This window comes from Eucalyptus grandis, chromosome 2 (assembly GCF_016545825.1).
Source record: "Eucalyptus grandis isolate ANBG69807.140 chromosome 2, ASM1654582v1, whole genome shotgun sequence".
Taxonomy (NCBI): Eukaryota; Viridiplantae; Streptophyta; class Magnoliopsida; order Myrtales; family Myrtaceae; genus Eucalyptus; species Eucalyptus grandis.
The window spans coordinates 2,892,726-2,908,270 of NC_052613.1; the positions used below are offsets into that span (position 1 = coordinate 2,892,726).

At 37.4% G+C, this 15,545-nt stretch overlaps 1 protein-coding gene across 1 annotated transcript; it reads right to left on the reverse strand.

The window, feature by feature from the left end:
• LOC120289191 (cysteine-rich receptor-like protein kinase 42) lies at positions 1 to 4,710 on the reverse strand. Its single transcript, XM_039303805.1, has 6 exons — positions 3,834 to 4,710; positions 1,839 to 1,952; positions 1,396 to 1,746; positions 902 to 1,136; positions 584 to 728; positions 1 to 395 (listed from the first exon to the last, which is right to left on the reverse strand). The coding sequence occupies exons 1-6, from the start codon at positions 4,582 to 4,584 to the stop codon at positions 135 to 137; spliced, it is 1,857 nt and encodes a 618-aa protein (XP_039159739.1). The 5' UTR covers positions 4,585 to 4,710; the 3' UTR covers positions 1 to 134.
• Between the last annotated feature and the right edge of the window lie 10,835 nt (positions 4,711 to 15,545).

A 15,545-nucleotide genomic window follows, 5' to 3' on the forward strand; every position in this document is an offset into this window, starting at 1 on the left:
GTTCGTATTCGTTGGAAGAAGAAGAAGAACAAAGGTCCCAATCCTAAAGGGTCAACGCAGCAAAGCTGGAATAGGGCTTCCTATCAAGCTGGAAGAGACCTCGAATGCCATGAGCTGGTTCAATAGCCATGTGTTCATGTAGAGCTTCTGCTGCTAGATTTGTCGAATAGCACGCTAGCGTTGACGAACGGGGGTTGGCTCGGTTGGGGGACTACACGGTTTTTGTCGTGGAGCATCTCAACGACTCCAGACATGGGCGGTCGCAATTCCATGCAAGCTTGAGTGCACAAAAGGCCGATTTGGAGCACATTCGACGCCTCTAGGATGGGGAATTTACCTTGTAAGGCCGGATCAATGCACGCGGCTAAATTATTTGACTTGTAATGCTTCCATACTTGCAAAGCAATCATGAATTTCCATGGCTCCCTTATATCTAAAGATAAATCTACTAGCACTAATGTAGAAACCAACAATAGAGTTTGTTGGGAAAATCAAAAGAAAAATTAGATAATCCTAGTGGGGTGTGGCCAAGAAAGTAAATGTCAGTCTAAGTTCTCATGATCGTAGGGACAAGCAACCTTACCGATTGTAATACCGAGCTCGACCCCCGTATGTATACACTATTCTTCCTACCACTCAAGATTTCAAGAACCAGCACCCCAAAAGCATAAACATCGGCTTTCTCCGTTAGCTGTCCCCTCATTAAATATTCAGGTGCCATGTAACCGCTGCATAGTCAATCGTCTTTTAGATATAAACCATACTTAGCTCAAAGAAGATTTGAAGTACAAGGAAAGGGTGATACGTGAAACCCCTTTGAGGGGCCAAACTTGTCAAATTAAGGACATAGATAATGCTGATTATGGTTTTGAGCAGGCTGGTAATGAAGAGGCATTCTTACAGTGTGCCAGCAATTCCTGTGCTAAGATGAGACTTACCTAGAGCAATGCATCGAGCAAGCCCGAAGTCTGAGATTTTCGCTGTGAGATTTTCGTCGAGGAGGATGTTGCTGGTTTTTATGTCCCGATGGATGATTTTCACTCCACAACCTCCATGAAGATATGTGAGGCCCTCAGCTGTTCCTATGATGATGTGCAGCCTCTCCTCCCAAGTTAGGATGGGGGTCGCATTGTTGACTGCAACAATAAGATTCTATTCGCTTATTTAGAAAGACAAGCAGAGCGGAGTGGGACAAACATAACCGAAGAAGGCAAGACACTAATGGAGCAAATATTTGAAACCTCTGACTTGAAAATCATAAGATCATAAGATGGAAGCATTGCTTGCAAGAATGCAAACTAAATCGATGCTCGTCGTGATGGGTGGATCTCTTCTTGGCATCAAACGATGACTGTGTAAGTGTGTTATGTAGTTATGCAACAACTAGCTACTGACCAAAAAGAACTAGATCAAGACTTCTTTTAGGAAGATATTCATAGACGAGGAGGCTCTCTGGGCCTTCAATGCTGCATCCCAAAAGCCTCATGAGGTTCTTGTGTCGGATCCCACTGATCAGGTTCACCTCATTGAAGAAGTCATCCGCCCATTGGCATGTGTTGAACACCAACCGCTTAACCGCGACAACCTTCCCGTCGGGTAAAATCTCCTTGTACACCGAACCGCCGCCCCCTTGGCCCAACTTCCTCGAGTCATCAAAGAAGTTGGTGGCCTTCTTCAGTGTCTTGTACTTGAAATATAAGCTAAACTTGCTCTTGCTCGCTCGTAATTGCATGAGGTTATTTTGCACTGAATAAGGATGAATGCAAAGTTCATTTCATCAAGCTTGTGATCAAGAATTACTAAGAGATCATTTTACGCATTTGAACCGAATTGTTTACCTTGTTTCTTCTTGGAGTACTTTTTGTATCCAATGTATGCACTGATGAGAACAAGCGAAGTCGTTGCAGCAGCCGATGAAGTTATTGCTATGGTGATGCGGACCCTAGATGACCCTGCGGAATGATAAAGACAACATTAGGTTGAGATGTGCGAGTTCATTAATAATTCCAAACATCCGGCAAGCATCAAAGCATAAGATCAATTAAATTAAATTTAGGGTGTGTTCATTTGAGGGATAATTTCCTAAAAGGGAAAATGTTTTTTGGAAAATCATTTTTCAAGAAAATGATCAATTTTCCTTTGTTTGGTGGTATGTGACTAAAAATGTTTCTTGGTGTTTAAATCTCATTTAGAAAATGATTTCAATCTCATGCCAAAAAAGCCATTTTTAAATAATTTGTATTTTATCTTCTTTCTCTTTGCTTCTTCCTTCTCCACCAGTCACCAGGCCTTGACAGGACATTGGCACGTCATCAAGGCCCAGTGAGGGCCAACCTAACTAGCCTTGGGCAAGGTTGAGCTCACTAGATCTTGGGGTTTGTTGTGGCAAGGTTGGCGAGGCTTGAAGTTGCCCGAGGTTGGCTTGCACTAGCGACCAACGGAGGAGGAAGAAGGAAAAGAAAAAAAGAAAAGAAAAAAAAGAAAAAAAAGAAAAATATTTAAAAAGTCAATTTTATAAAGTAAAATATTTTTGAAAATTCCATAAGAGCAATTTTTGAAAGTGCTTTCAACTTCTTAGATTTAGAAATTCACTTTTCTAATTTTAGGCATGAATATTTTCCTTGATTAGAAAGTGTTTTAGATTGATTTATCATTTTTGGCTAACTAAACGGGTGAAGGTTCGAAACTAATTTTGAGAAAACACTTTTTGTCAAACAAAGGCACTCTTAAGTTATGTCTGTTTTGTGGATAATATTTTCCTAGAAAACATTTTCCTCATTTCCGGTGTTCGGTTAGCTTAGGAAGATGAGTCAACGGAAAATATTTTTATTGTCAACGAAAAACTATGCTTATATTCTAGAAAATGATTTCCTCTTTGAAAAAGTTGGAAAACATTTTCTAAAATATCATTAGGTTTTGGCACCTAGATCCGAAACTCTACGTTGGAACATGGGAACCCCAATACTAGTTCCTAAGTCTCTAATGCTGAGGCTAGGTCCATCAAGATTGGGCCTGGATCCATTGAGGTTGGGATCAGGGTCTTGGGCACGAGTCCATCGAGACTAGACCCGGGTCAATTGAGGCCTTTAATTAATTGAATTTTCTATTTTTAATTTTATAATTTCAATGCCTATGCTTAGGATTATATATGTCCATTATCCAAAGGCTCGAACCCCTAGTGTTTGTGCCTTATGCCTCAACACTTGAGCTAGCATCCATAAAGTTCGGGCTTGGGCCTTGACACTCAAGCTCTAGTCTCTAACATTGAGGCTTAGGTCCTAAATCAAGGAAACTTCGATCCTATGAGAATATTTTTTTTTAAAATTGAAATTTCATTTTTTTTGTTTTTAAAAAATTCAAAATTTAAATTAGTTAAAAAAAATAAATTATTTTCCTTTTTTTTTTCATTTCTTTTATTTTTTACTTCTATCTCAATTGCAACCACGAAGATGGCTAGGAATTGACCACAGCAAGGGAGGAGCTTGCTATTCTAGCAATGCTGAGGTCTTGTTGACCTTTGACAAGGCTCGAGCCTCGAGCTCGACCTTGCTTGAGGTCAATCATTGATTGTCAGTGCGGCCGGCAATTGGCGGAAAAAGAAAAAGAAAAAGAAATAAATGTCATAAATGTTTTTTTATATTTAAAAAAATGAAAAGGAAAAGAAAAGAAAAAAAAACGTCATTAAAAGAAGTGCCTTAAGCGACCAAACCGAGGAAACCGCAATTGGGAAAATCGAAATCGACATTAGACAAAGAAGAGCCTCGGTGCTTCTTTAATGGGGAGGAAGCCATCTTTTAAGTCGGTAAACTACAGACCAGGAGATTAGTTGTTACCTCCGCTAACGGGGACGTTGTAGAACTTTGTGGTCGAGTAACGGAGGAAGCATCCCGCATTCATGGCCCGCGCTTCTTCTCTAGGAGCGCAGCTTCTTGCCCTCGAAGTTGCATTCTCCAAACAGACTCTGCAACCGCCGGCATCAAGCGTGCTCCAACACTGTGCCAAAGCATATACCCCGGCGACTCCTCCAACTGCATCCTCCCCAGCCACCGCAAAGCCCTTGTTCCGCACTGCCCTTGCCGAGACATTCCTTAGGACCCGGTCCACCCTATCAGAGAACTCGGCCACTCTCTCCGCTGGGACCGTCAAATTGGAGCTACACTTGAGCATGTCACGTGTCGGATCGACGGTCTCGTTGTAGAAGTCGTAAACATCGTAACGGAGGAAGCAGCCGTCCATGTAGAGCCGGCCGAAGTTGGGGAAGCAGGGGAGTATCCAGGGCCGGCTCTCGGCAAAGCAGAGGAAGCACTCGGCCTCAATCAAGTCTCCGTGGCACTGGGCGAGGCCGTACACTGCTGGCGGTGGCTTGGCGACGGAGTAGTTGCTCCAGCGCTGGTTGGCGACGCTCTTGGAGATCTCCCTCACGACAGCGTTGAAGTTGTGGATGCCCTTTTCGGCGACAGTGGCGTTCTCACAGATGAGGCCCACTTGGGCGATCCGAGGATTGGAGACGACAAGAGAGAAGAAGAACGAGGAGAGCGCCAGCAGAGGAAGGGCGATTGATGGTTCCGCTCTGCTCGACTTCATGGGCTCTGCTTGAGAAATGCTTTATTATCAAGTTTTCCTTCTCACTCTGCTCTCTTCGAAGAGAGAAGAAGAAGAAGAAGAAGAAAAGGGAGAGATTAAGCAAGAGCGTGAGGGGAGATCCGTTTCAACCTGATGATCTCATAAATCTACAACCCAGCTACACGACGCGGAATCAAGCGACTAAGTAAATGGGGCTTAACTTTCGGGTCTCGTTTTTCACGAGACCTTTCGAGTCCGAGGATATTTTGGGCTGAGGGCGGTCCAGACGAAAGAGAGAGATTAGCAACGACCTAAGTAGCATGGACACGTGACGCGACACGACACGACACGTCATTTCTCAAAAATAGAGAATTCCGACACGTTGAGACATATTGTATATTAAATAAATATTTTTATTTTTAATTAATTTGATTCAAATTCATAAATAATTAATTAATTAAAAAAGAGCCTACAATGAATTTACACTAATAATATTAATAAATCAATTCATTGAAAATTCAAAAACATATTCATAATTAATGTGTATCCATATTTGGAAACGTGTTTTTAACTTTAACAAAAGTTATTGATGAAACTAATAATTAATAAGAAATTATAATCAATTTATTTAAATAAATCCATGATCTTCTTCAAATAAACAAAATTTATCATTATTCAAAATTCAATACTTTTATTTTTCAAAATTATTTTTTAATGTCATTTATTTATTTTTCCGTTTAAAAAAAAAAGTCCCCACACCCTCACTCCCTACTTTCCCTCGTCCATTTCCCCCACCCCCAAATTTATTACACTTTTATTTCCCGCCCCCACCTCCTGACAGTATAGGTAAGCTGTCACTTCCCCTCCCCCAAAATTAAAAGTCGCACCATCATATCTCCTTTTTTTTGTTTTTTGGGTTTCCTTATCTAAAACCCTAGCCAGCCTTCCTTTTCCTCCACCTCCTCACCACTCGCCGCGCAATCCCCTTCCTCTCCCCTTCCTCTTGATCCTTCTCCTCCTCCTCGCCGCACGACCGCCTTCCTCTCCTCTTCCGTCTCTCATCGTCTCTGGCTGTCTCTCGCTATCGCGGGTTCGCCGTCGCTCGCAGCCTCATCATGGGCTCACCGTTGCTCATAGCTCATCTCTGCTCCCTCGCCCTCGCCTCCGCCCTCCATCTTCCGGACACACATGTCAAAACGTGTTTGACCATGTGTTAGAAAATCCAACAAGGGTTGATCGCGTGTCCGACCGTGTCTGAGCGTGTCAACGTGTCCAACACGCTTCGACACATGACGGACACAACACAGAAGCACGGGCAACGTGTCTGTGCTTCATAGGCAACGACTGAAATGACGAGGGTGACCGATGTTGATGTCTGTGTTGCTATTTTTTTAAAAAATAATTAGGTGATAATATTTAATCTGGTTTGATAATAACAATGATCATAAAAAAACAAATAATAAATTATTATAAATTATCGTGAAGTCCATTTATTCAAGAATTTGTAATTCAAAATAAGCCATTATCACGGTAGCCTGAAAAGTATTATGCTCTTTCTTTTTTAGCAATTATTCTATCGCATTAAACATAGGGAAGGTATCATTAAGGGTTAGCATGGTTCTGGAATTGAAAAACTGGACTAGTAGGAACTTGTCCAATTCCAAATTTAAAAAATTAGGGAACCTATTTGGATGAATAGAGAGCCTAGAACCTAGAACAAGATTTTATATTTTTCTTGGTTTATATCTTCACGCGAATTTGTTGTATTCCAAGCCATGAGCGTGTGTTATGGAATCAAGTCTAAGCTTCTATTTGTTGACACCCAAATTTTGACGACCCGGACAGTTTGTGAAGGAGAATGAGACTCTAAATATTTTCTTACAAGGTCATGGAATATACTTCATCGATTCCTTTGTGGTTGTGTCTGCATAATCTTGAACTTTTGACAATTGAAAATATGAATCTTTCCTTTCTACGAACAAAGCGCTTATCCTTAGCATAACATACGGAATTGACCAACTCGTGAGCTGATATTTAGTTGAAAGAAATAAGATCAATAAAAATTATTCAGCATACGTGATCAAAAGGAAAGGGATATGCATGAATCGCCAAAAGATGGACTCACGGTCAAAAGGAGGGAAGAAAATGACAAATCATATCTTTTAAGCAATTAGAATAGGAAATACGATTTACTTTCTTTCTTCGTAACCCTGCCCGTTGACGTATAAAAGGAACTCTTCACGACCAAAGCAAGGGGCCACACATTGAATGTACGGCCACAATACAGGGATAAAACATACGTGAAAGAGAGGGAACTGAAGGAGTCACGGTCGAGACCCCTTCACGGCCGTGACTTTGCTGAGTTCGTGGCTGCCCCTCAACGCCGACCCTGCTGCCGATTGTCCGCTGCATGCGACACATCAGTCTTCGACGACCTTCGCAGCCTCCAAGCAAGACCCCACAGCAATTCCAATGATCTTCAGTCCATGTGGCCATCCAGTGACGCCAGCAAGTCCAGTCCAGCGAGGAGTCAATGTGCAGAGATTATAAATTGAGGCGTTTTATGCCAAAAAAAAGGGGGCTTCACAGAATACACATGCGGCAACGTGTTTGGTTCCGTATAATGGAGACCGATCCTGTAAAGTCCTGATTTTTATTATTCCTATAGGCTTTTTGGCGTGTTATCCCTTGGTTTCATCACTCATTGCATGCAGAAGATGTCAAATTCTTATTCCTTTTGAGACATAGAAGTGGCCTAAGAGCTTGGTCAAAGTCTTCATTGGAGGCCCAGACTCGCGAAGAGATTTGTACATCGAGAGTTCTCACCTGATTTTGTGACTCATTGGTAAAATCAAAAGTTCAATGGCCGCCCTCTTTTACCGCCGTCCTCGCTGAGTCGTTCCAGACCGTGCCATGAGCAGCCACACTGCGAGCCTTGCCGAGCACCACCCTATTGCCCGTCGATTACAATCCCGATCCGATTGCACAAAGTCCAAATCTGGAAGCCAATATTCGGAATAGGTAAAAATTTTGTCTATTTTAATTTCTGAAAATTCCATTTCCTTATTTAACAACATGCATACAATTGATAGTCCGATTTTCATGCCCGAAATCTAACTCGTCGCACGAAAAAAGTCGCCAATCTGATCTCACGCCCGAGATTCGATTCGCGATTTTGTTTAAAATTGGCCAATCCGATCTCATGCACGAGATATAATTTGTCAATTTATGGATATCAATCTTATCTTGTCTGATTTACTGTCATGTTGTTTGAATCGATTTTGTTTCCGTAAAAGAAAACCCAAAAAAATATTTGCGTTAAGATTAGGTTCATGTTAGAATATTTCTTGTTTTAGGGTTATTCTGCATATTTAGAATATGAAATTTATTTTGAATTTTTAAAAATAAAAATCCAAAAAAAAATCAACTTAGGATGCTAGTTTTTTTTTTTTTTAAAAAAAAAAAAAATTAGATTGCACGTTTAATTATCTGACAATTTTAATTTCGAATTTTATAAAAAAAAAATGAAAAAACCTAGAACTAGGGCACTCTTTGTATATCATTGCATGTTAGGATAAAATTGTACGAAATTTAGTTCTAGATAATATTTATAAGTTTAGATAATTTTTCATAGATAGATTGTATCTTAGGTTAGGGATTAACAAGTTAAGATAACATCCTAGTTTAAATTAAGATTTGGCCTAACCTAATTCTTAATATAAGTTGGATGGTATCTTAATTTGCCTAGATAATTTTCGCATTTTTCTAATTTCGAATTTCATGGAAAATACCCAAAAAAAAAAATTATCTTAGAATAAATCAATTGATACATTGCATGCTCATTAAGAAAACACAAAATATTTCACTTACGTCATATGGTTTAGGTCATATTGCCATGTCATATCATTTCATGTTAGAGTAGTAGCATGTATTGTATAAAGCAAATCATATTTATGATTGTTGATGTGAATTCTGATCTAACATTGCAAACGTTTTCGTTGCTATAAGGTAAGTCCTATAATTTATTCATTACTTTATTTGGGTGTTAAATTGGTGGTTTACACACCCGCATGATCATCTCACATGTTAAGGAAGTAAATTAAAATCAATTCAAGCCCCCCAAACTCACAATTTCTCTCTTGTTACTTTACCTAGATTTCTAATCGACTTACCAAAAATAAATTAGTGGTGACTCCTAATTAAAAATCAATTGCATGTTAAGAACCTGAACCTAAGTTGCGAATTGGTATGGGCTTGGAAGAGCCCGAGCTAAGATTAGGCTTAGTAATCCAAAATTTGGTCATGACACTATTTTATAACTGAGACTTTTATTTTGTTAATATTTCATACTCTTTACGTGTCTAATTATAAGTTATGACCAGTGAATTATTGTTATACGTGTTGATAATTAGAGGTGATGGTTCACTACAATCGTTCAATTAATAATATGGATGGAACCTGGAACTGACCTCGAAACTTGGGATAAGTAGGTTCTAGAATATGCAGGTTAGGATCTAGGTGAAATATGTACGAAACCTAAAACCGCTCATTAATAAGTATCATGAATCCCATATTTGCATGGTCGTGGTTAAGTTGGTAAATAAGGTTCATCATTGGAAGGTTCTCTTTTGTATCAAGTTGGGGCCAACCCATTTTCATAATTATGCAAAATTCATCGACCTTTAATTTGACTTTAGATGATCAAATTTGGCCTCGAGTGTTTTAGATGAGATTCCCCCTACATTTTTCATACATGTACATTTGACTTGTCTAGTCCCATGGCCGTGGCCATGAGGTGTCCGAGCTATGCATCCCGCCTACTCGAATGAGTTGTCAAACGTACGATCAGGCACCCTCACTCTTCTTCTTCTTCTTCTTCTTCTTCTTTTGTCTTTAATTTAGGGATAAGCACAGAGGAAATCTTAAAATTTTTCACGAAAATCCAAATTAAGTCTTAAAACTTTTAAAAAGTGTAATTAAGTTCTAAGACTTATCTCTTTAAACTTTCAAAAATTGTAATCACTAAAGGACTTTTATTGGATTAAGTTGATAAGTTTTAGAACTCGATTATACTTTATGACAAATTTTAGAATTTTCAATGTACTTATTCCTTAGATTTATGTATGATCTCTTCTACCTTGATTTCAACCGCTGCATAGAGTTCCGCAATTAAAAAACGCATAAGAACGTGGCAGTTCGTACAGGACCGTCTCACTTCACATCTAAAGTGGGGGAAATCTTAGGAAAACTGAGCAAGTTCTCATAGTAATAATTTACAAGCGTGAAGCGAATGAACAACTCTTCTGTGCTTTCCAAGCACATGGAATGAAAGAACGACAAGCATAAAATCATTTGTTAGTCTCGTGTGATTCAACAGATCATATGCACCGAGTTCCCAAGTGGTCGGCAAACACACAACATAATAAAAGTCTGGGGTTTGGCCATTTCCGTGCCCGAGTCGACCGTAAAATTATTTTCGGTCGCCAAGATTCGACCTCACACGCGTACACGGCACCAATTGTGGGAAAAAGTAGATGCCCCAATTTTCAAGGCTTAAGCCCGAACCACATAGACAATAGTTTAAGGAAAAGTCTTTGCTGACCATCCTTAGTCAAACGACAGAGTGACGCTCAGCTAACGACTGCAAGTTTTCAATCAACCGATTTCTATCCTTTAACCTTTTTTTTTTTTTATCTTTTCCAAAAAAGAATTAGTGAGAATCCTCCTCGTCCTCAGACAAAAACAGATGACATAAGTTTATCCACGTAAGACTCAAGTCCATCTTTTACCTTTTTTTTTATATATATTTTCTTATCACGAGCTTAAATTGAGAGATAAAATCGGAAAATGGCCCACACAATCAATTTTCATGAATATTGAAATTGTTACCGAAATATAAATAGTTACAAGTACAACATATTGAAATTGTTAATGCCATTATATAGATCTATTAAATTTAAAAGATAAAAAACACTTGAAATGTCGGCTTTCTCAACTAGTTTCATTTTTACCTTGTTTGTCTTCTTTTTTTCCCCCAAGATTTGTATAATTCTTTATTGCTAGCTCAAACTGAGAAACAAATCAAAGCATTAATATTCACACAATAAGAAACAAATCCTACAATACTATTTAAGTAATAATAAATATCTTAAGAATTCAATTGCAACTTTTAAAATAGTGGATATTATTCTCTGGTTAAAGAAAAAGATTATGTAAATATTGTTCCCAAATAAAAAAAAAACTTAATAACTCAAAAAATAGAAAGTAATTATCTCCTTTTTTTTTAGAATGTGTAATTACCTTTTACACTTTGAATTTCGATTGTTGTACGATTTTGTAATTGAATAAGTCATAACTGTGGAGAAAGGTTCATTAATATTTACTTTTCTTATTGCAAGAAAGTAAGAGGTATTCACTTGTTGTCGAATTTTTAGTTTTTATCTATATATTTAAGACATATAATTCTTAATTTTTTTCTTGACATCTTGTTTAGATTGATGGAGTTCGTATTGAAAGCAACTTCGCCAGTGAAAATAATGGTGGTGAGGAAGACAAGATGAACAATGCAACCGAAGATGCTAATCAAGAAAGTGTTATGGAGAACATGAAAATCAAACCTTGCATAGGTATGGAGTTTAATTCTTATGATGAGGCTAATGCATTTTATAACAATTATGCTAAAGAAGCAGGATTTCGCATTAGAGTGTTAAACTCATATAAAAGAAAAGGCAATGAGGAAAAATGTGGTGCAGTACTTTGTTGCAGTCGTTAAGGGTACAAGATCGAAGGAGTTAGTTAAGTCAAGATCGGGAAAAAGATGCAGTTGTCCAGCAATGGTAAGAGTACATCTAGTTGGGCCTCATAAGTGGGAAATAACAAAAGTTGTACTTGATTCTTTACATCGCAAAGAAGTTTGACTCCAAAACAAAAAAGAAAAATCAAGTTGCACTGTGATGTGGGATTAGAACAAATAAATTGTTTCAAGCAGGTTGTTGAAGGACATGAGAACTTAAATTTTGAAGAAAAAGATGTTAGAAATCATGTGACAAAGTACAAAAAGGTTGAAATTGCAAGAAGGAGATGGGCAAGCACTTTCAAATTTTTTCAACCATGCAATTGAAAATTTCCAATTTTTATTATGTGCTTGATTTGGATGATGAGCAAAGGCTGCATAATGCTTTTTGGGTGGACACACGAATCAAGAGATGCGTATAGATATTTTGGAGATGTAGTCACATTTGATACCACTTATTTGACAAATATATGACATGTCTTTTGCTCAATTTGTTGGTGTCAACCATCATGGTCACTTAGTTTTGTTTGGATATGGTTTGCTTGCAGATGAGACACAAACTCTTTCATTTGGTTACTGGAGGCTTGGCTTGATTGCATGTCAAGGAACGCCCCTCAAGCTGTTATGACCGACTAGTATAAAGCAATGCAGAATGCAATTTCTGAAGTATTTCCATTTGCTCGTCATCGCCTTTGTTTATGGCATATAATGCAAAAATTAGGGGGTCATCTACAATATAAGGGTATAAAGTTAGCAATAAAAAAAGCAGTTTATGACTCACTATTTATGAGCGATTTTGAGATTGCGCTGATTGATTCACATGGACTTCTTGATAATCACTTGCTTCAAACATTGCATGAGGAGTGGGAAAAATGGGTTCCGGTATGTTTGAAAAAAACATTTTTTGCAGGCATGTCAATTACTCGAAGAAGTGAGAGTATGAATGCTTCTTCTTTTTTTAAGGATATGTACATGAAAAAACATGTTTGAGTGATTTTGTCTCTAAATATGGAGCTTGCACTCAAGGACAAGTATAAAAAATAAGCTCGTGCTAATTTTGATTCCAGACAATCAGAAGCTTGGTTGAAAATGAAGTGTTATCATGAGAAGCAACTCTCCTCTATATACGCTCATAACATCTTTAAAAAGTTTCAAGTTGAAGTTGAGATGATGCTGCGGTGCTTTGACGTTACCCAAGTGCACACAAATGGAGTAGCTTATTTAATTAATAGTTTTTTTAACACTCATGAGATATTTCAAATTTCCACCAGTACTAAAATATATTTTTAATAAAACAGTAGAATCTGTTAGGGAAATCCCTTATGATGTTTTGAAGATGACAAAATAAATCAAAGGCTACTAACATGTTTGATGGTTGAGTAATAGACCATGCAGATGTTAGAACATGTAGAGGATATTATCAAAGTCGAAGACTATCGAAGACTGAACGTAACATATGTCCAAAGTATATTAAGGGAAGATTTCCAGACTTCGTGTCAAAATCTGAAGACCGCCGTGTCAAAGTCTGAAGACTCGCTGATCTGCCGTGTCAAAGTCTGTTCTACATCGTAAGTCTGCTCACTCGACTAATTCCCAGACTCGAACGTGAATGATGAACCGAAGACGAGACTCTATGCTGAAGCTGAACTGGGTACATACCTTAAAGCTAAATCTGTTCAGAAGCAGATATGTTCAGACCCAGATTGTAAAGTCTACAGACTCAGATCGTAAAGTCTATGGCTCTCAGACTTTACATCCAGATTCGATGAATCGTAACTCAAGCCCAATCATATAACGGCTAGTGATCTGGTTTGGATTCCACATCAAGATTGATTTGATTGATTCAATCTAATTGATTGACAATTGAATCTTGAAGACAAGATCTTTCTATACGAAGAAGCTTTACTTATGAAAACCAAGATTTCGTTTGTATGGGCAATCGGAATCAATTTGGGATTTTACCTTTGTCACTCAACGGCTACCAAATCTTATAGATACAGAGCTGTCTAATGGGTATATTGGAAGACAATTCTCTGGGATACTATCCAACGGGTAGTTTGGAAGTGGAGGAGTATTTAAGGAGATCATGGACCGATGAGCAAGTAAGAGACGAAGCGTAGAATTTATAATTCCAAAGTCTGAGCGACTTTCGATCATATACTTGTCTCTTGAGAGCTTAAACGTTTGTAATCGTAAGAGAAATACCAAAAGAGTGACTTAGTGAGATAGTGTGATTTACTACTAAGTGTTTGCACTCGAAGTTGTAATCTCTTGTTGATTGCATAGTGGAATCCAGCCAAGAAGGCTGTTAGCGTGGGAGAGTGGACGTAGGCTTGGATTAAGGTGAACCACTATAAATCTTGTGTTCTTATTCTCTTCCCTAACTCCTTTATTTTGTTCATACTAGCACTCTCAATTGGTATTAGAGCCAAGTGCTCGGTTTATAAAAGTGTTTTTACTTTTGAGCTAAAGATTCTTTATGGCTAGTATATTGGCACCAGGACTTATGGAATGGCAAAGCAACACAAGGCCACCATATTTCGATGGAAGAAAATACAAGCAGAATGGCCAGAAAAGAACAATAAAAGAAGATGATGAGCAATGAAATTTATGCTTGATGGCACATTCAGAATCAGAGTCTGACTCAAACACGACTCGAATCGAGTCCGACTTAGACACAGACTCAGAATCCGATGAGGAAATCGAGGAAATAAAGGAAAAGAAGAAGTTGGTAAGGAATTTTTTTTGGCCACATAATTCTCATTATGCTTGAAATTCGATATATCATTGATTGATTCAGATTTTATAATGATCATATTCCTTGATTTGTTTTATTAAAGAAAGAATCGCATGATTTGTTTTTGTAATTTGAGATTTAATTTGATATGTGTGATCATTTTTTATATCATGCTTAAAGACAAATGAATTTATTTGGTTTGATTTTATACTCTCAGATTTTATCATATTTTGCCAAATAAAAATCTGTTTTACGTGATATTAATTTATGATGCAAGATATTATTGTGCATAATATTCTTTCTTTGAATACTTTGTTATGATGAATTAAGAAAGAATATTTGATTATGGAGATTTCATATTTTACTCTAACGTCAAGGAAGGATCCAAATTGATGGATACCAAAAGGGAAATGAGTTGATTGCAGGAAATTCTTTAAGGGAAGGATGATTGCGAATCTACGCAAATTTTGGTGCAATCAGAAAATATCTCCTGCGACAATTGTTTATTAAGTTGATGCAGGTTGAATTCGAGACAAACTTGATTGAAGAAAATAAAATTTTGCCTCGAATTTCAAAATGCAAGTGATCGTTGCGGATGTTGTTGCTACAAAGGAAATACTGGAAAAATATTATGTTCAACGTGCACAAGCAATAATTCTATTCGCAAATATTGTCATGATCACAGGGGGAGAAAGCAAATCCAAAAGAAAAGGAAAAGAATCGTGATCATCTCAAAAAGGCAACAAATTGAAGGGGAGCTTTGATCATTTATGGAAAAATCTTTTTGAATTGATCGTGATCTTATTATGGATGGAATGAAAGGTAAATGTGTCAGAATTTGTTCTAAAAAATCCGGTTAGTGCATTTTTTTTTTACCTTTTGTCATTAACAAATCTTATATTGATATTATCATTTTATTATGACAAAAAAGGTACGTGAATTTCATGATGCATCCGTGATTTTTATTGGATATTTGCTGATATGATCGAAGTGAGCTATATTGCATATCTTTAATATTCGATTTACTTTATAAAAGCTGATTTTTGAAATTGTAATTCATGCAAAATATTTGTTATCATTCTCTACGTGATACTTTTTCCATTATTATCACTTTTTGATTATGACAAAAGGGGGAGAAGATATGAATATGCATATATGTTGATTGGTTGATATTATCTATGGCATAATATTGAGCTGCGACTATTTTTCTATATATTGTTATGCTCAATCTATTTGTTATCTTCTGATATCCTTTGATTTAAATTATTAAAAGCGTGTTTACAAATCTGCATATTCAGAGATTGTTTTGTCATCATCAAAAATGGGGAGATTGTTAGGGAAATCCCTTATGATGTTTTGAAAATGACAAAATAAATCAAAGGCTACTAACATGTTTGATGATTGAGTAATAGACCATGCAGAGTTAGAACATGTAGAGGATATTATCAAAGT

Excerpts from the sequence above, each read along its gene's own strand:
- LOC120289191 (XM_039303805.1), bottom strand. The coding sequence starts at position 4,584 with ATGAAGTCGAGCAGAGCGGAACCATCAATCGCCCTTCCTCTGCTGGCG. Across the intron at positions 1,953-3,833 it reads CAACGTCCCCGTTAGCGGAG|GGTCATCTAGGGTCCGCATC; the intron begins GTAACAACTAAT and ends ATCATTCCGCAG. Across the intron at positions 1,137-1,395 it reads TCTTGATCTAGTTCTTTTTG|TCAACAATGCGACCCCCATC; the intron begins GTCAGTAGCTAG and ends TTATTGTTGCAG.